We start from the raw sequence: 27,500 nt of genomic DNA, 5'->3' as shown, positions 1-27,500 counted from the left end.
GTTCGTACGACGAAACAGATCCTTTTGTGAGGTTAAAAACCTGGCGACCGGCCTATTAATTAATCATTTGTCAGAAAGAAGAAATTCCTGTCCTCTTTAAAAACAATTGACACGCATTGCTTACGTGTGGTAGTGAAGTAACACAGCGATTTATTCCATAATGTCAACTGAACTGTGTGTTGTCTTCCAGGAGCTTCAAGTTGTCCTTGCGTAATATGTAGCTCTAACAGTGCACGATATTGTTTTGGTATTGTGTATCATTGTAGTGAAATGGTAGAAGTCTTGGGTAAATAGCCTGAGAAGACATGTGGTTACTAGCAAAGTACTGAGCCCAGAAAGATTGAAGAAAATAAATGGGAAGTGAAAAACATTGTCTTCTGGGATGACATGTTGACCGTTGTCTTTGCGTAATATGTAGGTTGAACAGTACACGATATTGTTTTGGTATTGTCTATCATTGTAGCGCCATGGTATAAGTCTTAGATAAATAGCCCCTTGAGAAGACATGTGGTTACTAGCAAAGTACTGAACCCAGAGAGACTGAAGAAAATAAAAGGGAATCGAGAAACATTGGCTTCTGGGCTGACATGTTGATCATGCAACTTCTTTCCACCACAAGTGTAAGCGTGCACTGACAGCATCTGACAGCATCTGAAAGCTTTGTAAACAACAGTTGAAAGCTGAAGTTATTCCTATTCGGCGGGGTTAGTATCTGGATGGGCGACCTAAGAAATATACCACTCAGTAACAGAAGCATAGGACCGAAAATTCTATTTTAATGCTATCAAATGCGAACCAAGCAAGATACAGATTTTGTTAGCTTGCTTTATCCAAAACAAATATTGATGTAAAAGTAAATAAATATGGATACACAGTTTTTAAGAAGAGCAGAAGGAAGTTTCAGGACGGTCGATCGAGCATAAAATATTTTGCCATCGGTAATAAAATCTACGACATGAAAACAACATTTATTTTGAACCACGAATATAAAAAGTTACCATCAGCGAAAAACAGTTTGGGAGATTTTAGTTGTTTTGTTGTAATTGTACAAGTTTGGCTGCACCGAGTAAATCGCACATCGAATTCAGCGAGCGCAGTGATCAAGTTACCGCGTTATTTTACCGCGGCATGTTTACTCGCGAAACAGTGAAGCATCTGTGCCAAATGATGCCAAGCTACCGGGTTTTTGTTTTTGTTAGTTTTCTTTGTATTTCGATTGTTATAAATTTTGACAAGAAATGTGCGAATTCAACACAAAGATCACAATCGCGCAACTCTCAGAGGTTGACCATTGTTTCTGGAAAATCAAAAATTTACTCTCCAAGACAAGGTTATTTATCACCAGGTAATTCCATCGTTTTGGTAATAGCAGCTACTTTATTATTCATCAGCGTCACAATCTTTTGCCGATTTTGGGGGTCATTTTGTTGAAACTCAAGCACGCTTCCAACAGACCTGTTTATTTTCGTGACTAATGCGTTACCACAAAAATTCTCCCCGTATCACATTTCAACACATGTATGCAAATTTGCTAAGCTCGAAAATTACACAACATGATAAATTTACAAAAGCTAGAAATTTCACAGAAATATTTTCCAGCGAAACATTTATTGAAACAAGCAACATATTTGCTATAAGAGGCAAGAAACCCTTCCTATTTCAGTTGCGTGCGTGCAAGCGAAACAAACAATCACAAAGCATATGCAATTAAATAAATTTCTGACAGTTCACATTCAACCCTTTTCGAAAGAACCTTGACCGTAAATAATAAAGCACAAAAGAGACAACAAGCTTTCATTCAAGTAATTTTTCACTGTCACATTTCCAAATATTTTACACCTTTGCTGAGTTGAGTACAAAATACCGGTAAATGTAAATTGTCAGACAACTAAGATGCGACTTGAGTAAACACTGTGATGCATTCTTGTTGGCGTTCGATTCCTTCAATGTTAATTTGTTAAATCATAGTTAGTAACTATGGTTAAATCCATAAAAAAATTGCTATTTGATTTCCGTGTTTTATATAATACCAAGTTAGTAAAATATTAGAAACAAAGCTCACTTGATATCCAAAGGCGAAAAATGAAATTGTTGTCGAAGACCATTACTCGTCTCTTACAATCCAGATATTTATTTTTCAGCGCTGTCTTGCTCATACAATTGACGATCCATTCTTGAGCTCCATGAGGGTATATTTTGTTTAAAGATCCACTAAAACGCCATTCACGTCAATGACTTATTAGTGAAATTTCCAATTGTTATACTGGAAGACTGTGCAGGGTTGAGAACAGGTAAATACAAATCTGACAAATAGCGAGACAACTGAGATAACAGATCCACTATATGGATTCCTTATCTGTCTTTGTTGAACCCACACTGAGTTACCAGAGAACTGTTCATTTGGTTTGAGTGTTGTACAAAACACCACGCTTGGCAAAATGTTAGGAAGACTGCTCACTTTGATTACGGCTCGACGGGCGACAGATTGTTGTCGAAGTCCATTACTCGTCGCTTCTAACATTCGACCGCCTGTCCTGTCCAGTATCCAATTCGCTTGCCATTATTGAGCTTCATTAGGGTACATTTTGTTCAAAGATCCCCTAAAACGCCATTCGCGTTACATGACTTTCGACGCCATTGCCGGTTAAGTTAATCGTTCTACTGTGTCCACCAGAGAAATCTACGCATTTCCCACTACCCTCTCGATCCTAAGAAAATACGCGTAGAAGGCTCTATGCACAAAGACACCACTTAGCAGGGGAGTGACAGGCAGGACTTTTACCGACACGGAAAAAAATAAAAAAAAAAAAAGAAAACGAAAAATAAAAAAACGACGAAATTAAAGACAGATTCCGACTGGGTTGGCAACCCAGTAACAAGAGGGCAACCACAACACCTCACAATTATTCAAGAGGGCCACACCCGGGAAACTTGAAAACCAAGACAGGCGTTTTTTAAGTTCATTTATTTCGGATACAAACGCTTTCAATGGAAAACGTTCGAACACTTTTGATTGTAAACATTAATGTTCCGTGCTTAAGTTATTTTCTTGTTTTAGTGGAGGTTCCGTTTAAAAACGAAGACGCACTATAAAAGGGGGTGGCTTCACGCTCTGCCTTTGTTCGAATTTATTCAAGCACGACTAATTAATTAATAATATTACAAACGTTCTTGGATTGAACATTTTCACAGCTCAATGCGCCTTACAACCATTTCATCACAAAATAAACTCCCCATCTAATCAAAACCAAAATAGCAAATTACAAAGATAAAGAAAGACTAAAAAGATACGCTTTAAGTTTACTTTTGAAACAGTTTACAGTCTTCGCTTTTTTAATGTTCTCAGGCAAAGAGTTCCATAGTTTTCGTGCTGCGAACGAACAAGCTCTGCCACCATAACTGTCAGTGTAATACCTCCGTCTTTCCAGGATTGACCTTGAACATGTTCATGGTATTCCACGAAAAAATGTGTTCAACCCATCGCCAAAGGGTGTCAAGCGCGTCACTTGGATGATTCGGGCTAAGAGCTATATATACTTGATTATCATCAGCATAGAACATTTACTTAAGATCCTAAGCTTGTGTATCACATCCTGCAGAGGTGCTATATAAAGTGTAAACAGTAAGGGCCCAAGTATGGATCCTTGTGGGGCAGGTGTTTAATACAATCCTTCTACGTTAGCCCCAGGCTCTACTGCTTTCTGCACCGAAATGCTATCTTTTACGACCCCGACCTTCGAATCAAATAAAAGCATTCAGGTACATTACTTCAGTAATTTCCCTTAAGAACGCTCCTCCCAGCTTGAATTCTTGATTTTCACTCACGAAATCACTAGCAGCTATGTTTTTAACAACCCATTCTCTACCTATATGGATTAACGATTATCGTGAATTCCTAACTTGCCCTTAATTTACTATTATCGTTAATTAAGGAGACTGAAAGTTTGATATGGATTGCGGGAAATAGTGATATTTTTTTAAAAGACAACCCATGTGTATGGCCACAGAACTCGAAGCTGGGACTGTTTGTTGATTATCCTGTCACCAATGACAAGATTTCCAAGATTAACTTCGCACTGCCATTTCTCGTACGCCCATGATTTTGTTTTTCTTTCATCAGGTCAGACCGACTGAGCGTAAAATGGTCAGGTAGTAGAATAAAGGAAAGATCACAGTAAGAGCTATTTCTGGTATCGCTTAAGGATAATCTCTTTTATTGCCATACCGGGTACTGGGTACTGCCTGTACATGTTCTCATGGTAAACGTCTCAATTGGAGTGATTAAATCTGTTGTAGTTGTTGCGTGATCTGATCGTCTCTCAGCCTTGAAAACAACCGACGTAAACAATACTTGGTGTCAGATGTTTTGGATACAATTCACGACCTCTGGATACGTTTAAGTCATGACCGAGCCGTCGACTAGTGGACAAGCGTCCAGCACTATGGCTGCTAGCCAAACCGCCAGATACTCTCAACCTAGAGGACAGATCGCGTCGAGGCGATAATTGGTTACATTTTAAGAGAGCTTGGCAAATCTATGAAAAGGCAACTGGGATCAGTAAACAAGAAGGTCCAGTGCGTGTTGCTCATTTTCTTAACGTTGTAGGCAAAGAAGGTGTTCAGATGTTTGATACGTTTACTTTTGACGAAGATGGTCATGAAAGCGCTGACAACATAGACCATGTACTGGCGAAATTCGAGTCTCTGTGTTTGCCACAACGCAACGAAACTTATGAAAGGTACCTTTTCAATAAAAGGGAGCAAGAACTTGCAGAAAGTGGTGATCAGTACTGTACAGCACTGACGCGTCTCTCCGAACACTGTGGCTTCGGAAACCTCAGAGACAGCTTGATTAGAGATCGCCTCATCCTTGCAGTTAAGAATGATCGTGCTCGCAAGAAACTACTTGAACAGAAAGATCTTACTTTGGACAAAGCCTTGGATATCCTTCGAACAGGAGAACTAACTGACATACGTGCATCAGAAATCTCAACTGAAGAGCCCAATGTCAACCGTGTCGGACTTAAGAAATCAAAATCTCCTAAGAACGCTATACTGAAGGCAAAACTTCACGTAGACCCACCCTAAACCGGAAGCAGTCATTTTCCCGGAAACTCAAAGAAAAAGGGCCTGGTAATAATACTAGCACACCTACTGCTAAGAATCGTGAATGCAAGTTCTGTGGTACTGTCGATGAGATGAAAAAATCTTCATGCCCTGCTGTGGGGAAGAAATGCAATAAATGTGGCAGAGATGAACACTTTGGAAAGAAATGTGCGTCCAGTTCAGTCAATCATGTGGAAGATTGCGAGATTTACAGTCACAAGGCCAGCTTCAAGTCAGCCTATGTGACAGTCCTTATGAACAACAAGGCCGAAGTACAACTACAGATTGATACAGGTGCTTCGTGTAACGTTCTACCAAAACGTGATCACATCAGAGTGACTGGCGACAATCAGTGTAATAATCTGGAAAAGTCGTACTCAAGGCTCGTCATGCACAACAAGTCTGTAGTCTGGCCGCTTGGACAAATCCGTCTCCTTACCGAAAGAAAAGGAAGAAAGTATGGAGTCCTTTACCACATAGTGGAGAAAGATTTGACACCACTTATTTGCAGAACCACGTGCGAGAAGATGAATCTCGTCAAAATTTTCGACGCTGACATAAATGTTACTCACGACGAAAGCACTGATGTCCCTTCAATTGTCAAAGGAGATCCTGTCCTATCTGAATTCACTGATGTTTTTAGTGGAGTTGGGTGTCTTGATGGAAACTACTCTATCCGAGTAGATGAAAGCTTTTCTCCAGTGGTGCATCCTCCTTTCAAAGTCTCTGTCCCACTAAGAGAAGCACTTAAGACAGAGTTAGACAGCCTGGTGAAGGACGGTATCCTCGCCAAGGTAACAGAGCCCACAGCATGGGTCTCTAGTCTCGTCATAGTCAAGAAGCCCAATGGGAAAATTCGAGTATGTTTAGACCCTCGAGATCTTAACCCCGCTGTCAAACGATCACACTACCCCCTGCCAACCATCGAGGAAGTCTCAACTCGACTTAGCGGCGCAAAAGTCTTCAGTGTGTTAGATGCTAAGTGCGGATTCTGGCAAGTTAAACTAGATGAGAAGAGCAGCTATCTGACGACCATGAACACTGACGACTTCTTAGTCTGTGGTTTTGGAGATACCCCTGAAGCAGCATTGGCTAACCACGATCAGAATCTCAAAGCATTCCTTGTAAGAGCAAGAGAAAGAAGCCTCACTCTCAACAACGAGAAGTTGAAACAGCGACAGGTACAAGTTTCTTTCATAGGACACCTCCTTACAGCGCAAGGTCTACTGCCTGACCCATCAAAGGTACAAGCGATCGCTGATTATCCGGCGCCAACGAACCTTGCAGAGTTGAGAACCTTCTTAGCAGTATCTAGCGAAATTCTGCCAACATCTGTCTACAGTTTCTCAGCCCCTGAGACACCTGGAGAAAAAAGAAGTTGAATGGTGCTGGCAACAACCTCAAGAAGAGTCATTCACCAAGATTAAAAAACTTGTTACTAAAGCTCCACTTCTACAGTACTTTGACGTGAGTAAAAATGTTACTATACAGTGCGATGCCTCTCAGTATGGAATCAGCGCGACGCTCCTTCAAGACGGACAGCCAGTACACTACGCGAATAGAGCTCTAACTCTCACAGAGCAAAATTACGCGCAAATCGAGAAGGAACTCCTTGTTATCGTAGTCTCCTGCGAGCGCTTTGAACAGTACATTTATAGCAAACATGTCACTGTGGAAACAGATCACAAGCCGTTGATTACAATCCAGAGAAAGCCTATCAACACAGCCTCAAAAAGACTACAGCGAATGATGCTCCGTTTTCAAAAATACGACTTGACATTCGTCTACAAGCCTGGCAAAGAGATGCACATTGCCGATGCTCTTTCTCGTGCCTTACCCAAGAGTTCAAAGACCCCGAACACTTCACCCTTCTGCAAGGATTTAGAAAATGTTTATTCTGTTGAGGATCTGCCAATATTTGCCACAACACTTGCGAAGTTTCAAGCGGGAACAGGCAAAGATGAATCTCTACAAGAGTTGTCAAAGGTCATACGCGCCGGTTGGTCGACAACAACTGCCATGGTACCCACTAGAGCACAGCCATTTTTCAAATACCGAGAAGAGATGACACTCCATAACGGCCTGATCTTTAAAGGAACAAAGATCGTTGTCCCAGAGAGTCTCCACCGCTCCATGCTGGAGGAAACTCATAAGTCCCATCAAGGACTCTAAGCCTGTCTTCAAAGGGCAAGAGAAGTTTTCTTCTGGCCAGGAATGTCTGCACAGCTCAAGAAGCTGATCAATAAGTGTTCTATATGCCAGAGTGTCAAGCCAGACCAAGCTAGTGAACCTCTTCAACCTCACCCGGTCCCTGATAGACCTTGGAAGCGAGTTTCGACCGACTTATTTACTTTCGAGAACCGCAATTACCTTGTCCTTGTCCTTTTCGATTAACTTCATTGAGGTGGATCATCTCTCCGATACTTCTGCAAAGCTGTGATTTGTAAACTAAAGATGCATTTTGCTCGTCATGGGTTACCTGACGCTATTGTTTCAGACAATGGCCCACTGTATTCATGTTCAGAGTTTCGAAGATTTGCAACAGCATGGAAGTTCAAGCACGTCACTACTTCACCTCGGTACCCTCAATACTTAATAGCGAACTCGTGACCTTAACTTAATTATAGAAATTGACAACTTCGTTTCTAGAACGTTCTGTAACAACAAGAAAAGGTAAGGAAACTCTAGAAAATTCTAGATATCATAACAATAGTAATCAACGGTTACGTTTGTAAAGGCGCTGGATAGAGTGGCAGTCAGCATTGAACAAAGAGTAATACCAATCATTATCCATATTACAGAGAACAGCTGTGCTACCAATGACTTTGGAGTCTTGTCGCCGTAACTGTGATGACAATACGAATCATTTCTACAGTGAGAAAGAATACATGCCACCTTTTACACACGATTTCTCTCCCACTTCCCCTGCCTTAAATATTCGGCTAATAACTTGTTGGTCTCAACTGCGAACTCGAAAAGATTCGATCTCAAAACAATCAGGTTTGGGAGGTTGGAATACGACTTAGCGACACTGTCGATTTAACTGAAAATCAATTCCACTGATTGCTGTCTTCAAAACAAAAACATACCGCGTCATCATTTATCTGAGAATTTTTTTTATTGTTTAACCTAGACCTCTCACGGTAAAGTTAAGAATTTGAGAGAATGGGGATTGGAGACATGCTTGCCCAACAGTTGCTATAGTTACAAAAGACAACCAGAAACCATCGAAAATTCCCAAGTAAAACGGGCTGGGAAATTCCTGAGTGTTTTCCTTGGTTTTCTGTATTCAGAAATTTTAAGAGGAACACTTGGTGACTTGTTAGCCTTTAGAATAACAAACTTTGAAGTGAAATTATGTCCATAGCTAAGAGAAAGTGCTTCTTTTGTAGAGAGTCATGTCTGCATCAGCATACCTTTAAGCTACATTCTTTTACCTTCATACCCCTGGATACAACTTATTTTTGCATTCCAATGGTTGAGAATTACATAAAGAGATAAATCTTTTTTGCATGGGTCGAGTCTAAATGCCCGGAAATTTGTCTTTAACATTTCCTTCAACATCCGTTCGAATTGTTGAATGATATTGAACGAGGTTGAACGATGTTGACTGCTGCGGTTTCAACACATCAACAACATTTTGATTCAACAAAGCTCACGAGAGGCCTTGAATTCAATCTCAGGCTGCAGCCGCGGCTGTTACTGCGGAAGTCAGGATACGTCATTGAGAGACCGATTACTGCGCACGCTGCTTAAGCGTTTGTTTCTGGATGACCGGAGCCAGGACAATTCAGGGGCGGATCCAGGAATTTTTGAAAGGGGAGTCCAAACTTTGATTCAGAAAAACACTACAGAAACTTTTTTCAGATTAGTGGCAAAATAGAACGGCTCTCCATCAAAAAACAAGTCAACCAGTTGAGTAATAATAGGCGATCCTGCAGATGCGAGACAAGTAGTAAAAAAAAAATTCGGTTAAGGAAGGGGGGTCCGGACCCCCCGACCCTCCCCCTGGATCCGCCACTGCAATTCATCGTCAAAAAGTGAAGATCTGTTTTTACGACACTGCCGAATAAATGACAGCAATGCTAACCCTCAGTGGATTATTTTATAAAGATTACTTTTCAAACTACAGCAAAGCCTCACGTTTAACCTAAAGGACGTCGGTTTTCGAGTATCGCATTTGACTCGACTTCTTCGCATAACCGAACATAGTCTATGAACATTGATGAAACCATATTTGTGAGAAGTATTGGTTCCTAATCGATAACACAGATTGCTTGAAACTTGATTCATTGACACATTAAACAAACGAGATATGTCCAGAAATGCACACAACAACAAAAATGGCAGAAATGGCAAAATTTCGCCAACAATTTGGAAAAGAAGAAATAAGTTAGAAATATGGCGAAAATGGCAAATTTGTCAAAATCACCAACAACGTGGAAGCCAATGCAAATGAGACGAAAAGAGGGGCCCCTTGGAAAGCTGGCGAATTTGGCGAATATGGCGAAAGTTTACATCTATTTGGCAATTTGACAAAATTTCTCAACAATCGCCATATTTGCCAAAATTGTCAAAATCGTCAAATTGTCGGTGATATTTTGTTATTTTGCCAATTTTGTTATTGTGTGCATTTCTGGACATAATTGAACAAACGTGATTACTTACCAATGCCCAGACACATATTCCCGCCACAATAGAAAACAAAAGTGTTAACAAAACGATCGGTCAATAGTTGCAAACAGCTGCGCTCCAGTTCTGAATTCCTCTGCTGATGGAGTCTTGTCTTCTTATAAGAACGATGCCGGGAAACTCAAAAAGCTTGAGATAAGGAAAATACTTTTTGTATTCCTTATCATCGTCGCTCTGCACAGGAAATATAAGGCGAACTTCATCCTTCATGATGGCTTTGTGCAACTCGATTTATCATACACTGGATGGTGTTTATAACTAACAACAGTTTCGTTTTCTTCGTGTGCGGGGCAGCATATGTTAAGAGCAAGTTCCAAAATGTAGGGCAAAATGCCGTCTATTTGGTCACTGGTCTGATTTTAAATGATGTCAGATTCCACGTAACAAATGGGGGAAGTAACATACCGGAGGCACAGAGGTTTTCCGGGCAATGCGAAAAAGTAACTGAAGGATCGAAACTAGGTGAATCGTACTCAGGCTCAGACTCCCTTGTCATCTTCTTTTCAAGAACCTCCACTAAAAAATTGCGAGAAATTGGATCTTCTTCGAAATGCTAAAAGCAGTGACAGTGAGGACAAATACCCAAGACATTATCTGATCAACATCTTGTGCCGTTGCGCCCCTCCAGCAGATGTAAAGGTATCAGTTTGCGCGAACCTCGTTGGGATGAAGTTTGATTGCTGGTCTTATTATGTACTGATAGAAATAATGTGTTAACGTACAGCTGCATAAATCTGACATTTACTTTAATTTATTCCAAATGGGCTGGATAGCACAAGTGTTACTAATATTTTAAAAAATGCAACCACACTTTTGAATTTTCGGAACATGTTTCGATGTTTCAAACATCATCTTCAGCCATACTGAGTGTAACATTAAAATGTTTACAAGATAATTCGTATATATATATATATATATATATATATATAACTATCAATACAATGATTCTTTGTAGATTACATGTTCGTTACAAGTACGTAAAATTCAAACGAACCAACAATATTATAGAGAACACAACTGACATAACGGTAAAAGTTTAAAAGTGTAATGCTAAACTGACATGATCAACTTGTTTGTTAAGTTCGGGTTTCAACCGCTCAATATGGAAGCTCTCCTTGGTTTTGAGTTGATAGAAAGAAGTAGCATTATCAATAATTTTGAAGCAAGAAACATCACAATTATCGTGACAATTTTTAGAAAAACTAAGATGCTTGAAAATATGACAATTTTTGTCCCGGAAAAGGTGCTAATTTAGACGTGTGTAGAAATGCCTGTTGGTTTCACCAACGTAGCGAGCACCACAGCCCGCACAAGTAAATTTGTATACAACACGTGATTTGAGAGAATCCGGAATGAAATCCTTTGGATTAAAAATGTTGCATAGTTTGAATGGAGAGAAAATTACTTTAACATTTAAATCCTTGCAATACTTGTTGATAATAGATGAAATTTTCTTTCTGGTATAAGATGAATAGAAACCGATGTAAGGTAGTTTGTAAAAATGGTAGTTGGATACGGATCCGAAAATTCAAAAGTGTGGTTGTATTTTTAAAATATTACTTTAATTTACCTGTGACGTCAACAATTTGATTGAGTTCCATTTTGTCCTTATCGAAATGATGATTGGTCGTAGCTCGCAACAGGAACGACAGAGAATGGTGCAGATAGATTACGCTCTTTTAAAAATGCTTCTTTCCTTTCTTTGGCATAATATTCATTTAATTAGTTCTTGAGAATCATTATTTATTGTTTTGGTCGAGTTCTTAATCAGTTGAAAGTCTACACGCCAATTATTTCTATATCTATGAGCAAAACGAGATTGAACACTATTCGGACCAAGAATTCGGTTATTTTATTTAACTCTCATTTATTATGCATATAGGTGCTTGTTCTACAATTTATTCAGGTAAACAGGTGATGTAATTAAATGCATGGAGTATTATCGAACGCGACGAACTTTCATGACTTTTTCCCTGCAAAATGCAATCAGATCCAATGTCAACGACCGCGGTCTCAAACTCTTAGCCCTTGCTCGTCAAGAGAAAAGGGAGATCAGGGGAAATAAAAAGGCCGAAATTTGTAAGTCTGTTTCCCATAAAACTCGCAACTACAAGTCATCGTATAGAGTCGTTGGACGGTGATAAGATGGCATTGTGTAAAGGTGCCTGAAAGCTCGTGAGATCAATCGTGCGCACTGCTGACTCGCACTTCAGGGAGGGATGAACTACGTTTCTATTTAATCTAAAAGTTGCTGAAAACTGAAATTTACACCTCGACAAGCAAAAGAGTATGAGCGGACAGCTGGTGGCCCAGTTTCTTTTTTTAGATTCATGCCTTTAATTATTAATTTATGGGTTAGCGTGACCTAGTAGGAGGCACAATGAGTTGTTTGGCTGCTGAAAAGGCTCAATACATGGCAGGAAACCTGATCTAAATATAGACGATCGAGGAAAACGTTACCATCTTGGACAAAATAAAATGAAGAGTACCCCCCTCCCTCCAAAATCAATGATGAATCCGCTCGCAAGTTGAAGCTCGCCACAGTTTCATCATTGAAATTGGGGGATGCAAGGGGAAGAGGGGTGGTCTTCATTTTCCATGTGAACTCTGCAAGATTGCAGCTCCAAGGTGAAAGACATTCAAGTTGTAGGCTCGCAAGGCCCGGACTGGCTATCACTTTCCGTAGCTCTTGTTCTCTCCAATGGCCGTGCTCATTGATTCGAGTGATGGTTTCTCATGATTCGGTATTACTAATTTTATACAGCAGTTAAGGGGGCTGTGTCAAGTAATTTAGCCAAACTTAGCGACTGGGAACTATGCCTGGTAACCAAAGTAAAGGGAAAAGGTAAAAATAACTACTTAGAACATTGACGGAAGGATGGAACATTGATGTAAGGATGGGTGAGATTGAGGAAGATTAAAAGGTATTGCATTGAGGTTTTTGAAAAGTGTTCAGCCTAAAAGTTCTTCAATCAAGCAAAAAATCTTTATTTCAGTACACGGAAAACTCTTCAGGATTTCTAAAACATCATAAAATATATACATTATCTATCACTCTACACTTTTCAAAGTCTTAAACGACATTTTTTTTGTATATCGAGTAGGGGCAAACAAGTGGTAAAACCTCACAAAATTAATAGGCAAATTCCCAGTTTATGTGTGCTTCCTCTTCAAAGCGATTCTAAGTGCGAAGTTTTTCTTATGAAAATTAGTTTTCATTCATGTGTGAAGTAGAAGTAATTACCATCACAAAAATTTCGCATTTAGACTTGCTTTGAAGAGGAGGCAGACATGAACTCGGAAATGACTTATTGCACTGTCGTGATCCAGCACCTTTCACTCGTGCTACAATAGCCTGACGTTCACCTGCATTGTCATACCCAGAGGCCATGATTGCTTCGTCACCTGACTGGGGAGGACAATCGCTGGCTGATTCAGATATTAATAGACTCTTGATTCCTCTGCGAAGTCTCAGGTATTTTAGTGGTTCAGGATGCAGGGATGGCGCAAGGATGGCGCCGGGATGGCGCAGGGATGGCGCAGTGGTAAGAGCACTCGCCTCGCACCAATGTGGCCGGGGTTCGATTCCCAGACTCGGCGTCATATGTGGGTCACGTTTGTTGGTTTTCTACTCTGCACAGAGAGGTTTTCTCCGGGTACTCCGGTTTCCCGTCTCCTCAAAAACCGACATTTTACTATATTTAATTTCATTGTTCATTTCAATTTACAGTGTCCCCAATCAGTGCTCCAGCGCTAGAACGACTAGACACTTAAATAAAGTTCCTTTCCTTTCCTTTTCCTTTTTTTCCCATTCTCGTTCGCAGACTCTGCTTTTGTTTTGGTGACCGCCAAGAACACGGACTCTGGCCGCAACCAAAAGTACGTACTGTCGCAGTAATGGTATAATGTTTAACCGTTGACGACCGTTACTGTTTTAAATTTCCGAGAATGCGCACAAGAGCCGGAAGTCCGTGAATCGCGGACTTAATTAATAACAATAATAATAATAATAATAATAATAATAATAATAATAATAGTTTTATTTCTATTGCGCCAGCTACATTATAATATGATCACGGGCGCGATCCTGCTTTGGCTGCGGCAAGAGTCTGTCTTCTTGGTAGGAGTCCATGAGTATTCATGGCTCCTGCTGCTGACCAAAAGAACCGCGGGCTCTGGGCACGAGAATGAGCTGTTGTTCCAAAACAACGCATTTTTCAGAACGGACCTTCATTTCCGCTGCTAGCCGAAAGAATCTAATTCTCTAAGGACGAAAAATGATTTACCTGTTCAAAAGTCGTGATTGAGATTAAACAAAGCTTGCCAATAAGGAAGCAGCAGAACTTGTGGACCTCTCTCCCGTCTCCCACTATAACAAGGTCGTTCTACTCTTACTGATGTTCTCTCCTTGTCAAGTAATTAGAGCGGAAAAACATTATCAAAGACGCTTATCAAAGACTCGAAAATACCTTAAGTCTCTAGTCGGAAGTTAATCGTATGGAGCAAACATTTTCATGTCTTTGACACAACGCGTCGACTTGTTTTTTTATGCCACAGAGTGAATCACTCTTTGATGGATTCTCTTTCAGCAAACGCCAAGGGTCTTTTATCCGGCGACCACTCCGACTTTCGGAGTGAAATTTCTCCTAAAAATGTAATAAGTCATACATTTATTCATTAATTCATATTTTACAGAAATGTAATCAAGGGAAAAGCAAGCCATATAGAGGCAGTCAGCATAAAATACGGGGTTTTTTTTGTGAACTTGTAGTAGTATTTATATCGAAAAAACATTCGTGAATATGATTCGGTTCAATGGTGTGGAAAGTGAATCAAAGAAAGGCAAACGTATGTGAGACAAAAAAGCTTGGAGAAAGTCTTAAATACTCAACACATATTTGAATCACAAGCTTTTCACTCAACAGAAAGCAACCACAAAGTGAGTTCATTCGGGCAACTTCGGAACCGATATCCCCTGCGCTGAGGGTCCTGGGTATGGAAACGTACCTTTCTCGTGTCCTTTTTCACTATCTTCCATTTTTCTGTTCATGCATCGTCCCTGAAACCATCCCCGAGCCACATCAATAGTGAGGATCACGAGGGTCAGTCCACAGAAGCCAAACACGATTCCAGCAAAAACTGGCCAATTTTGTGAGCTGAGTTCGTGGCTTTTGGATCCCGCCGCGTTTCCTGCTCCCTTAAGCTTCTGCATTGGAGGTAAAATGTAAGACCTTGCTTAACAAAAGCTGCAGGAACTTTCCACGGAAATATCAGAATTAGGCTTAATCAAGAGAATACGAGGCAAGAGAGCGAATCCCTCCGCCCCGAGAGAACTATTTCAAGTTTGGTTTTTGCTGCCAAGGTTCTATGTCCATAACCGCGCTGTTCACTTTGTTACTAACCGAGCGATAAAGTGTCGTCCTTGAAGTATGACACTTTGTTATATGGAAAGCGGTTCTAGGGCTAAAAGGAGCACTCTGATTGAAAACAACAAGTAAATTAAAGCAAAGTGACACACTATGGGCGCCTTCCTTTTGTCAGAAATGGCCCGTCAGACCCAATAGTTTGCAGAGAAAATGCAACAAGTTGAAGGAACACTTGCATGATTATCCCCCCCATTCTTCTGGAGGAGCATATATCATCCCCGACGTGTGTTATTTTGAATTAGTTGTAGTTCTGTCAAATGAAAAGCGCCCTATAACACCAAACCGATGTGGCCAACACGTCACGCATGCCCACAACCATTTCACCGCATTCAATGGAAGCCATGGACACCTGTTTCGGCCTTATTAGGTCTCACCAGGATGACATAACCAACTTACCAGACTTGGGGTTTTAGGCACCCAATTAAGTGGCAGCCCCACATAACGAATGCGGTAAGAGAATCACCCCCGCCTGGTAAGTTGGCTATTCTCAATTCTCAAACGCATAAAACACATCTTCTTGCACCCAAAATTTTGCATAATCGGTGTTTTCGATTTCTCTTGAGACTTGAAGATGTCCCAAGAGAAATCGAAAACAATGCCTCTGCCAAATTTGAGGGGTAAAACAGGTGCATTATGGGATTTTTGAAAGTTGAGAATGCCACGCTGATGTGGTCTAACAAGGCCGAAACAGCTTTCCATGGCTGCCAATGAACCGGGTGAAATGGTTGTGCGCATGCGTGACGTATTGTCACCTTGATTTTTTTTTTGCTTGATTGCCTGGTTCTTGGTTGGGATTTTACAGTACAGACCATTACCATGTTAATGGTCCGTTTCCGTACTTTGTACGCTGCTTTGTATTTGCTACCCATATATTAAATCACTAAAGCAAAAAAACATATATATATATCTAGGCATATGCATCTCAGAATTAGTATATGAGGATAAAATTTGGAAAGGAATCGAGTGCGAAGTACTTTTGTTCAGTGCTGTCTTAATTTGGTTTAAGCCCTGGGGCCCGTTTCTCGAAAAGTCACGATATCTTTTCGGGCCCGAAAAGCCATTTACGAAACTGCCCTCCTTTAGTTGTCGTAGGGTGATCTTTTAACATGTTTTCCAGACAACAAAACTCAAGATGATATTGAAGTTTATTGACTTAAAATCACTCTGTTCTTGAGATACAGAGGATATAAGGCCCGAAAGTTTCGAGGCTTTCGAGAAACCGGCCCTGAACGAAGAGGTTTTCGGAACATCGAAAGAACTTCGCGTTTGCTTTTCTTTATGCCCAACAGATGAAGACATTCGATCCACTCGTACAGCTAAACTGAGAAACCCGTCTTTAAGATCGCCCTATGCAAAGGAATCCGGATTAAATTCGGCTTAATGTGAGGCTATGGAATCCAAAATCTACAGCCTTTGATGGTATCCAGAATCCATTTCGGTGAAACCCGTGAGTCTGGAATCCGGAATCAACGACTAATTACCCGGGATCCTCTATTCAGGATCTGGAATCCACGGGCTGGGAGCTGGAATCCGAGGGCCAACTGGATTCCTTTACATTGGGCGTTTTAAGAATGTTTTTCTTGGCTTCGCAGACCTCTTTCCAAGTTGAGATGCTGACTTCTTATTAGGCCCTTGAACCCCCTTTATTCCTGCGCTTCCTAATCTTGGGGCAGTCGGTCGGAGGAAAAAAAAAACCCAAAAAGAAAATCAGAAGCAATTCGAAAAACACCAGTTACAAGATGAAGAAAGAATCTTGTGACTGGGGTCAGAAACGAGTAGAGAGATGGTGTTGACATATTTTACTTAATTCCATGGCGATGCAAATTTCCGTTTCGTAAACGGTGGATGCCACTTCAAAGCCATTTAGAATTTTTTTTTCTGTTTCGAGTCTTTTTTTTAATAAAGAAAACTTGAAATGACCAGGTTAGGTACCGACCCCGGGCTATTAGATTTAAAGCGTATGTCACTCGCCACTACGCTATCGAGTTGCACATCCAAAACATTAAATAGTTGATTGAAAAAAAAAAAAACTAACATTATCCCCAACTTAAGGCAAACCCTTAACACCATAATCATTTCTAAGGCTTAATTTCTCAATCTGGGTCAATTTTAGCTAATTCAGTTGAACATTCAACCTCCTCGGGTCTATTTTATTCAGAAAGGGTTGGCTACTAAGCATGGCATCGACCACTAACCTTGAAATCGGTCTTTTACGAAAGGGAAATTAGTCATGGCGATAGAAAAAGCCTCTCCTTTCGAGGAGTGTAATGTTTACTCTTGGGTTGAAGTTGAAGTTGAAGTTTCACATTAAACGTTAAAAAAATGTTTTTCATGGATGGTCGAATGAACGAAATGATATATGAAACCACTTAGCGCTCATAGTTAAATTTGAAAGATAAGAAAAACTAGAAGAGATCGGCACTGAGGACACTGAAGTCAACTGAGGCAACTGAGGAGAATTGAAGTCCCGTATCTCGCTCTGTTTCCCTTGCCAATCTCGCATCCCAACCCTATAAAAACACGAGATCCCGCTCCCACTCGCTGAAATCCCCGCTTCCCGCCCCTGTTTTCAGCTGAAATCACAAATATCACCGCGAAATCCCGCATACCGCCAAATCTATTGATGAACCTCCGTTTTTCAAAATTAAACTATTACTATCTGCCTCTCAGCCTTTGCGCAATAATGTGGATATCTTTTTATTTGTTGTATTCTATTTTTCTGTTGGATCTACTTAGGCATTAAAAAAAAACTAAGCGAACATGAAGGTACGTTTTGCCGTTCGCATTTCCCGTAAAAGTGATTTTATAAAATTCATCAGCATTTTGTTATGGTACTCGAAGATTCTGCGGACTAGATGTCTGACCTGAAGTTTAATAGGCCTTATCACGGTTTTTGACGCCATCTTGACGGGTAGGCAAAGCGGTCAGAAATTAGTAGTGTTTGTATGGGAATCCGATAGCAAATAACTTCTTTCAACATTGAAATTTTCACAATTTCTGAATCGCAACGTTAAAATACTAGGTAGAAGATTGTATTCACCAAGTTTGAAGAATGTAGCTTGGCTAGAAGACGCTCAGTTAATTTTTTGAATTTTCCACACATTTGTCTGTAAATTTGGCTGGGTAGACACAAACGTCTAGACGCGGTTCGCGGGAAAAAAATTTGAAGACAAATGTATGGAAAATTTAAAAATATTAGCTCAGCGACTTATAGGAAAGCTACATCCTTCAAACTTGGTGAACACAATCTTCTACCTAGTATTTTAACGTTTTGATGCACAAATTTTGGAAGAAGTTATTTGCTATCGGATTCCCATACAAACACTGTAATTTCTGACCGCTTTGTATGGCAAACCGTTACTGCCAAGAGCCCTTCAACTTTCTGGAAACCAGGTTGAAATCCATGTTGACATGATCGAGTTATAGAAATTGTAGGTTAAGTTACGTCTGGGGATAGTCGAGTTTCGTGGAAAAAGCTCCAGTTCTTCCTACTGATTGTTGAGTTTCTGCGATCGTGTGTCGAGTTCCTGCGATCCAGTCTTGAGTTAATTTCCGCGATCGATTGTCCAACTCTCGCCAGCGAGAACTCTAAAACTTGCTAGCGAGAATTTGAAAACTGGCTAGCCAGAATTAGAAAACTCGCTAGCGAGAATTTAAAAACTCGCTAGCAAGAATTAGAAAACTCGTTAGCCAGAATTAGAAAACTCGCTAGCGAGAATTTGAAAACTCGCTGGCCAGAATTTGAAAACTGGCTAGCGAGAGTTGGACAGTCGATCGCAGAAACTCAAGACTGGATCGCGGGAACTCGTCACTAGATCGCAGAAACTCGACACTAAATAGCGAGAACTCGACACAAGATCGCAGAAACTCAACAATCAGTAGGAAGAACTGGAGCTTTTTCCACGAAACTCGACCATCCGCTGACGTAACTTAACTTAACCTACAATATTGTCAACATGGATTTCAACCTGGTTTCCAGAAAGTTGAAGGGCTTTTGGCAGTAACGGCTTGCCATAGCTCTGCCTACCCGTCAAGATGGCGTCGAAAACCGTGATAAGGCCTATTATGCGATACTTGTTTCAACAGATTTCACTTTGTGAGATCAGCTTGAAAAACGGCTTTTTACCTGGAAGTCTGCCTTACAGTAACCCTGAAATTTGAATAGGCCATTTCCGAGTTCATGTCTGCTTCCTCTTCAAAGCGAGTCTAAGTGCGAAGTTTTTCTTATGAAAATTAGTTTTCATTCATATGTGAAGTATAACTAATTACCATCACAAAGACTTCGCACTTAGACTCGCTTTGAAGAGGAGGCAGACATGAACTCGGAAATGGCCTTTTTCCTTGCTCGTTGGGCATGTTAGTAGAAGTGGTCAGAATGCACTAGCCCCATCGCAAAATCCATCAGCCCCGACACGCTCAGTCCGTAAAAGACATATTTGAATACAAATTTCTTTGACGCCCAGCGTCTATTTTATGCGAAAAATAGCAGGTGAATCTACAATATGGCGAACAACAACACGTTGAGTTTGGCAAACCATGTGCTTTGTCAAGTGACTACAGTAGCCGCAATTTGCAGAATCGAACAGTTTCCGATATATAAATATACGTAGAAAGTCTGTGATTTTTAAAGGAAAGCAATATATATGCTGTACAACATAATGAGAAGTTTACCTTAGTTTGTAAATGATACATGCAGCATCCAGTCCCTGAATGGAGCAAGGTTATTCTTAATATTCGGCGATTATTTGATCGTCACTTCTTACTTTTTCGTCGCTTTTTAAGAATTCCACGTTCATTCTTCGGACGCTATCTCTCACATGCTATTAGCTTTCCATTTTCTATTTTCGAACTCCACAAAAGGTTATTTTTCATTCACTAAAAATCGACTCCATTACATGAAAATCTCCAGAGGAACACTTTCTCTCTACTACCCCCTGAGACTTTCCAAAGATAGACCCATAACGACTCTGGGGCAAAAGTTGAATTTAGCATGGGACGTACAGAAAAAATGTTTGGATTGGAGTTAGCCTGTTCCAGACTCCACGCAGATAGTCGGGAAAGCGAAAAAAATGAGTGCGAAAAATGAATAGGGGCTTGGGTCGACTCGCTTTCACACGTAGTTGTTTTCGCTTTGCCGACTATCTGGGAGCCTGGAACAGGCTAGAATGGAGTGATCGAGTGAGTGAGTGCAATTGGACTGCTTCAGATACCTCATGGCATGACTTTGAGTTAGCAGATTGCAAATGTATTAATTTTGAAATGTTTATTTCCTCACCTTAGCTCTGTGAATGTGTCCCTTGAGGAAATCATATTTGTCATTAGCGATGAATGAGGCGACAAATGACATGCAATCCCAGACTTGTCCAAAATCAAGCTTAACATATAGGGACTTGAATGCGATTCCATATCCATGCTTCTCTTCATAAAAATGAACGATAGAAAGCGACGGATTTTCGTACTGTAGTTCGAAGTATTCTGTTGCCGTAAACAACTCCTCCAAAATTCCGTCTACTGATTTGTTGACCAAGGCATTGTGTACTTCATTAAGGTCTTCGAAGACTAATGGCAGTTGGAAAAGATTCAAAAGAAATCTTAAATGATAAGAAAAATGGCAACCTGACTAATAAACACTGAAAGGATATCGGACTAATAGAAGAATGAAGTATGAAGGAATACAAAATAAAATAAGGTTCAAATGGATGACTGAAAAAACGAAATAACTCAAGGCTCAATGGATAAAAACCTTCCACGTTGGCGCCAAGGTTTACTGCTTTCTGAAGAGCAATGCTATCTTTTACCACTCCGACCTGCGAATCAAATAATTAACAATTATTCCTCGAGCCCGAATGGGCTCTGAGTCAATAGCCCATGAGGCCGAAGGCCGAATGGGCTATTGACTCAGAGGCCATGAGGGCGAGAGGAATAATTGTTTCAGTAAAATCCATCTAGTTTGTCAAAAAAATATCGAGACAAAACATCTTTCGCTAGTTAAAGCTAGACTTTAATTGTTGTTTTGGTTTTCAAAGCCGGCGCTTTTCGCTACTAGTGGGCTATAACAAATAGCCTACTAGTAGCTCAACCAATCAGAACGCAGCATTGATAATAGACCGCTAGTTGGATTTTACTAAAAGCATTTAGCAGACTGCACGCACTCCCTTGTCTGTCAGTTGAGTTGCGCGCTTTTTTATTGCAGTGTATTTTTGGGTTGACTTTTGACAAAAATGCAGTTGCCAATTTTTTGTGTAGGAGCTGACAAACATGGCTGCCTCGGCGTCTTGTGAAAATCAAAAATAGAAGATGAACACGAAGCAGACTGTCTTTCGCCTAATCTAGGAATAACGCGCTAAAAATTTGACTCCAAAAATTTGTCTGCATATATCTCGCTGCAAGTTTAGTTTCGCACGGCCATTTTCCCCCGAGAGCTTATGTTTCTTTTTCTTGTTTATTTGTTTACTTTCCGTTTGTAATTTTTTGTTTGCTTTTCGTCGGGCTGGAGGGACTGGACGTAAAAAGGTCTCCTGGTGGAATAAAAGCAAGGAAGATTAAGACATATTTCTGGTGTTACTAAACAATGCTCTCGTTCATATTTGTACCTTCCTCTCAGAAAGAACTCCATAGTAATCCACTGTTACGTTTGTGAAAGCGCTGGACAGCGTGGCAGTCAGCATTGAACAAAGAGTGATCCCAATCATTATCCATATTACAGAGAACAACCGCGCCATCAATGTCTTCGGAGTCTTGTCGCCATATCTGTAAGAGCAATCTGAATTATTTCTACAGAGAGAAAGACCTTCTCACAAGATTTCTCCCCCTCTAACCCTACCCACTGCTTCAAGAAATCGGCTGGTAACGTATTGGCCTCAACTAAAGAGAGATTCCATCTCAAAACAATCAGGTCTGGAGGGCTGCAATCAGTGACACATTGTTGGTAAACCGATGGAATTAATCGAGCATCCCAGCCTCCCTCTCCCACCTTTCATTGTAAGTTGTTTAGAAACTAAAACGTAGTGAACAACATTGCACGGGGGTAGGTGTTCAAATGACGTACAACTGTGATTGTGGAAGACTATAATTTTGCCTGGGAAATTAGAATCTGGTTTTTCGAACGTCTAGATCATTTTGAATTGAAAATGAATACCATTAATTACCTTCCTCTCAGCAAAGTTTACAGTGATTTCTGGGAAAAAAGACGGTCAGCCTCGAGCAAGATCAGTGTTTTCCGCATGGCCCAGCCATTCAGTGCGATTAGCTTTTCCTATTTCTGAGTGGCTGTGCTCTCTTTTCTTCGCAAATATTTCCTTTGATTACTTTACACTTTCTGTTGTATCAATAGCACAATAAAGATTGTTGTTGCTGTTGTTGTCTTACCCAACGGTTGACATGGTAACGATGGCCCACCAGAAACCGTCGAAAATTCCAAAATAAAATGGACTGCCAAACTCCTTGGAGTTTTTCTTGGTTTCCTGTGAAAACAATTTTAAAAGGAATATTAAGTAACTGTGTTAGCTTTGAGTTACTGCCCTTGCCTCGAGAAAATGCTTTCAATGAAACAATTTTAATTATTTAATTAATAATGATTGGGCGACTTGTAAATAGGAGTTTTCCTCTCTTTAAGAGACACCTGGCGATCATCATCCAAAACCCTTTTACACAGGTTGAATTATACAGTGGAACCCCTCTAAACCGGACACCCTTGGGACCGTAGGAAATGTCCGGTTTCGAGGGGTGAGGGATGTCCGGTGTACTGAGGTTAAAACCCATAAGGCAACTTTATGCCGCATATTGTATTGTCTGACTGTAAATACCAGTGCATGGTACATACTAGAGCACATCAGTAAAGGAACAGACAACATGGATCACAAGAAGGCTTTTCAACGTCGTTACAAAAACATTCAGTGTTACACACTGTTATTAAACTCAAGATTTCACCCCATTTCTCATGCAATACCATTCTTCTCGTCACAAGAGCCTCGGATCGACCCAAGGCTCTGGAAGACTCTATGTAGGAGAACATGCGCCTTAGGGTTCTTACAGCCAAAAAATGGCTATTTGAACCTTACGGCGCCTGCTCACTCTTCGAGCTAACATGAATGCACCAATTAAAGACGCTTTTGATTGTTTTTCACGAAAACCAATGAGAGGACACTTTGTTTTAGGGTTCCCCAGTGCTCTTCTCTCCCTCAGTCGAGAGGAGAGCTCTGGGGTCGAGATTGATTTAATGCGAGAGTTGGAGATCATGCGGCAGTTCCTTGAGCAACTTCAACAGTCGCGAAGAAAAACTGAAATCTCCCCGGCCACGCTTGAACGGGATTTGAACACACAGCTCTATCAACTAAGCTGCTAAGCTAACTGGCCGGAGGCTGGTCACTTATGAGTGCGAGTTATATCCCGTAAGAGCCGGTGAACCAATGAATGCCAAAGAATCATGCGATGAATTTCAGCTGTCATACATCTTATTCCAAAATGGCCGCCATTTTGCTCACTTCTGGTTGCCGTCCGCAGCTCAAAAACGTCGCATGCTTGAACTCCGCAAATTGTTTAACGTCGCTCTTAAAGAAAGAGAAAGAAAGAAAGAAAGAAAGAAAGAAAGAAAGAAAGAAAGAAAGAAAGAAAGAAAGAAAGAAAGAAAGAAAGAAAGAAAGAAAGAAAGAAAGAAAGAAAGAAAGAAAGAAGGAAAGAAAGAAAGGAGGAAAGAAAGAAAGAAAGCCCCACTTTAGGAGTCTGTACACTGTTTCGATGGTGATCGAAGCCAAGGTTAGGATTGGTTGGTTTATATTACAACTTTGAATGTGATTGGCTTATTAAGCTGTCCGATAACAACTTGGCAAGTGAATTAGTGGAAAATAGGAGTTTTTTTAAACCAATCACAATCGAGGAAATTGTAATTTTTGATTAAGTGAAAATTGCGAGAACATAATTAAAATTCGCATATCGATCAGAAAATAATGTGATGAGTACATCGGTCTGTGGATAGAAACCGCCGTACCAAGATAGTCAAGATATGCAGGATTTGAAAAAAAGCAATTCTTAAAGTGACTCTCTGTACATATTCAAAAGTCCTTTTCCTCAGTAAACTATTTTCTGTCATTTATTTTTTTTTTTTCTTTTACAGTTAAAGCGAGATTCTTGTTTAAATCAAGCGGTGTCTGTTAATATTGAACTGAGTTTTTTTAATTCTTAGTCGACTTGAGATCATACCTGCAACGGTTAGCATATTGAATAGCAAATTTACACGACAACTAAGGCCTTAAGCTAAGATTTTCAGAGCTCCTTTGCTTCAGTCGATCTATAATAAATTCAGCCATTTGTTCTCCTCGGATCTGAGTATCCATCATGCCTATATTACTACGATCAATATTTTATAACAGCTCATCATCTATTGTTCATCACTGTACATACAAGTCACCCACAAAATATTTGTCTTTCTCTTATAATTCTTTCGCTGGTGATGCTGTGAATCGGCGAAAGTTTGCAATTTAGAAAAACTGAGAATAGCAGTCTTAAAGCGCTTTCCGTTAATGGAATTGACCGGCCAGACCGAGCATTTGGGAGGACTAAATCTACAACGTTTCAAATTAACAAACCTGGGATATGATATATACTCCTCTAGAGGGATGTGAGGGATTATCATGCAAGTCTTCCTTCAAATTGTTGCATTTTCTTTGCGAATTAACGGGTCTGGCCGGCCAGTTCTGACAAAAGGGAAGCTCCCTTAGGCGACATTTGACACCAGCAGGCTGTTTTTTCGTTAAACCCCGAGCCCTGCCTTTAAGAAATTGCGATCACATAGAAGGTTAGAACTTGCTTCATTCCAAGTCAAATGTCTTATTGATGTATTACACAAACGTGATCACTTACCAATGCCCAGACACATATTCCCGCCACAATAGACAGCAAAACTGTTAACACAACGATCGGCCAACAGCTGCGAACAGCGGCGCTCCAGTTTTGAATTCCTCTGCTGATGGAGTCTTGTCTTCTTATAAGAACGATGCCGGGAGACTCAAAAAGTTTGAGATAGGGAAGATGCTGTTTGTATTCCTTATCATCGTCGCTTTGGACTGGAAATATAAGGTGAACATCATCCTTCATGATGGCTTTGTGCAACTCTGACTTATCATGCACAGGATGGTGTTGATAACTAACAACAGTTTCGTTCTTTTTGAATGCGGCGCAGCACATGTTAAGAGCAAGGTTCAAAATGTTGGGCAAAATGCCATCTATTTGATAAACAGTTGAATTTCTTTTACTAGTGTGATGATCACTTGAATTTGGATTCCGCGTCACAAACGGCGGCATTAACATCCACGATGCGTTGAGACGTTTCGGGAAAGGAGTTTCTAACCTTACGAAAGCAAGCGGCGGAGCTTTAAACTTCTCTTCAGTAATTTTAGTCAAAAAATCGACCGTGGACAGTGGACCTTCTTTTGAGATGCTAACGACGACGAAAGTTAACACTACAACCCAAGTTGATACCAACATTTTGCGCCGCTTAGCAGATGCAACAGATCTCAAGGTGCTTCAGTCTTGCTTCAGTTAGCTTTGTGGAGTTCTCTTTGAATGCTTAAGTTATTCTCAATCATTATGTAGTCTCTAATGTAAAGTAAGAACGAGCAGATAAAATTTGACAGTTGACACCAGATCACTCGACATCTTCATTTTCTACATCAACTAATTCTACATTTGTCCTCAATTTTACCGAGATGTCAACGGCTTATATATGACATTTGATAAACCTTAAGTCGCAGACAGACCGGCATCCTTTTCAAAGACGTTTTTCCTTTTTTGGTCCAGTATTCCGAATCTCAATTCAAGGTCAAGTTCAATGCCGCTTTTAGACCGTGTTTGATTCAACTGTTAATACTTAGCTAGGATAATAATAGACTTCTTTTTTTCGCAACCTGGGAGTAAACTTTTATATAAGGAACTCCCTGTCAAATATGATAAGCAAATTACTTAAAATAAACAGATGGTGAAATTGAATGCATGGAATAGTATCTAATAGCAGGTGCTTCACTTTTCAACACTATCCAGAAAAATATCCCATTTTACCAAAAAAAAATCCTGAAAGTTGTGTCCTTTCCGTGATCTTTGATATAACTTTGAAAACCATAATGACCTCAAACGTAGGTCAGTCAATGGCATTTTCCAAAGTTGATAAAAATAGATTACTGCAAAACATTATGGATTGAAATGCGGACGCAAACATCATTAAAATGTCTGTCTTTGTCCTCATATTAATCCCATAATGCTTTGGGCTCTAGCTCGTGACGTCAATTGAAAAGAGTGCTATTGGGACCCTATGCATTGGACTTGAGGCCGCGCGAAGACTAGGTAGAGAACGCGAGCAGTGACGTTCCCGCAATACATGTCGGGGTTGCTCTTGGGAACTGTCAACCAAGTCTCTCCCTCAATTGAATGATTATTCTTAATTGTCACGTTCTTCCAAGTGAAGTATTATCGTTCATTTAAGACACTGGAAGCTCGATAGGGATCATGGGAAATGGATGTATTTCTTTTAAAAGCCGAATCACAATGTCTGAACTCGCAGGACTCGAACCTGGGAACGTTAATTACCCCTTCACTTAACCACTATACTACCACACCACTAACTGCGAGGATGTCATTTTTCATTAATGTCAACAATGTTTTCTTCCAAAAGTGCCGCTGTAAACGTGTATTAACACCTGCGAAGAAGCAAGCTTACACAGTCAAAAATGTCGGTTACCAAACTTCAAGAGAAAGCTAACCATTTTAAAATCAAGCTTCAGACTTAACCATTATTCAGCAATGATTTTATGCATGTACTAATTAGTTTTGGTAAATAATCGGCATATTTTCTAGTCAGTTGATCTTTAGTGGTTACGTGGATAAAAACAGTTCCTTCACTGAAGTGAGTGCTCCGGGTTCAAATGCTTTAACTTTTCTTCTTTTTATTTGCTACCACAAGTCCTGGGCCAGAGTGATCAAAATGGAGGATAATACTTCATTTAAGGCAAACTGACAATGAAGGATAATCCTTCATTTGAGGAAGAGATCGTGTTGGAACTGTTGGGGATTTATAGACAGTGCCATGGGACTGGTTTGAATAAGTGACTGTTAAACAATGGGCACAAGAGAGTTAGGCCATTTAGTTTGACGTTTTCCTCACGGCCTCAAACAGTTTGTTTTCACGTCGTGAACGGCAAGAAGACGGCAGTCGTAAACCAGAAATTACGTAAATAAGCCGACGAATTAAGTTCTTACGCCGGTCACAGAAGATTATTTTGCCGTCCT

At 40.4% G+C, this 27,500-nt stretch overlaps 1 protein-coding gene across 1 annotated transcript; it reads right to left on the bottom strand.

Moving 5' to 3' along the window:
* Positions 1 to 12,859: 12,859 nt before the first annotated feature.
* LOC138041504 (uncharacterized) lies at positions 12,860 to 25,882 on the bottom strand. Its single transcript, XM_068887249.1, has 7 exons — positions 25,083 to 25,882; positions 22,593 to 22,687; positions 21,818 to 21,974; positions 20,968 to 21,031; positions 20,500 to 20,783; positions 14,806 to 15,004; positions 12,860 to 14,444 (listed from the first exon to the last, which is right to left on the bottom strand). Exons 1-7 carry the CDS (start codon positions 25,704 to 25,706, stop codon positions 14,362 to 14,364), a joined length of 1,506 nt encoding a protein of 501 aa, XP_068743350.1. The 5' UTR covers positions 25,707 to 25,882; the 3' UTR covers positions 12,860 to 14,361.
* Between the last annotated feature and the right edge of the window lie 1,618 nt (positions 25,883 to 27,500).

Source organism: Montipora capricornis, chromosome 3 (assembly GCF_036669925.1).
Source record: "Montipora capricornis isolate CH-2021 chromosome 3, ASM3666992v2, whole genome shotgun sequence".
Lineage (NCBI taxonomy): Eukaryota > Metazoa > Cnidaria > Anthozoa > Scleractinia > Acroporidae > Montipora > Montipora capricornis.
Note: the sequence above shows the minus strand (reverse complement) of the source record. Positions and strands in the feature narration are given on the sequence as shown.

What these genes read in the sequence shown, in the direction of transcription:
- LOC138041504 (XM_068887249.1), bottom strand. Translation starts at nt 25,706, where the DNA reads ATGTTGGTATCAACTTGGGTTGTAGTGTTAACTTTCGTCGTCGTTAGC. An exon ending in GAGTTCTTTCTGAGAGGAAG is followed by an intron (nt 21,032 to 21,817) that starts GTACAAATATGA and finishes TTTGATTCGCAG; the next exon opens with GTCGGAGTGGTAAAAGATAG. An exon ending in TGAAAAAGGACACGAGAAAG is followed by an intron (nt 14,445 to 14,805) that starts GTACGTTTCCAT and finishes TTACATTTTTAG; the next exon opens with GAGAAATTTCACTCCGAAAG.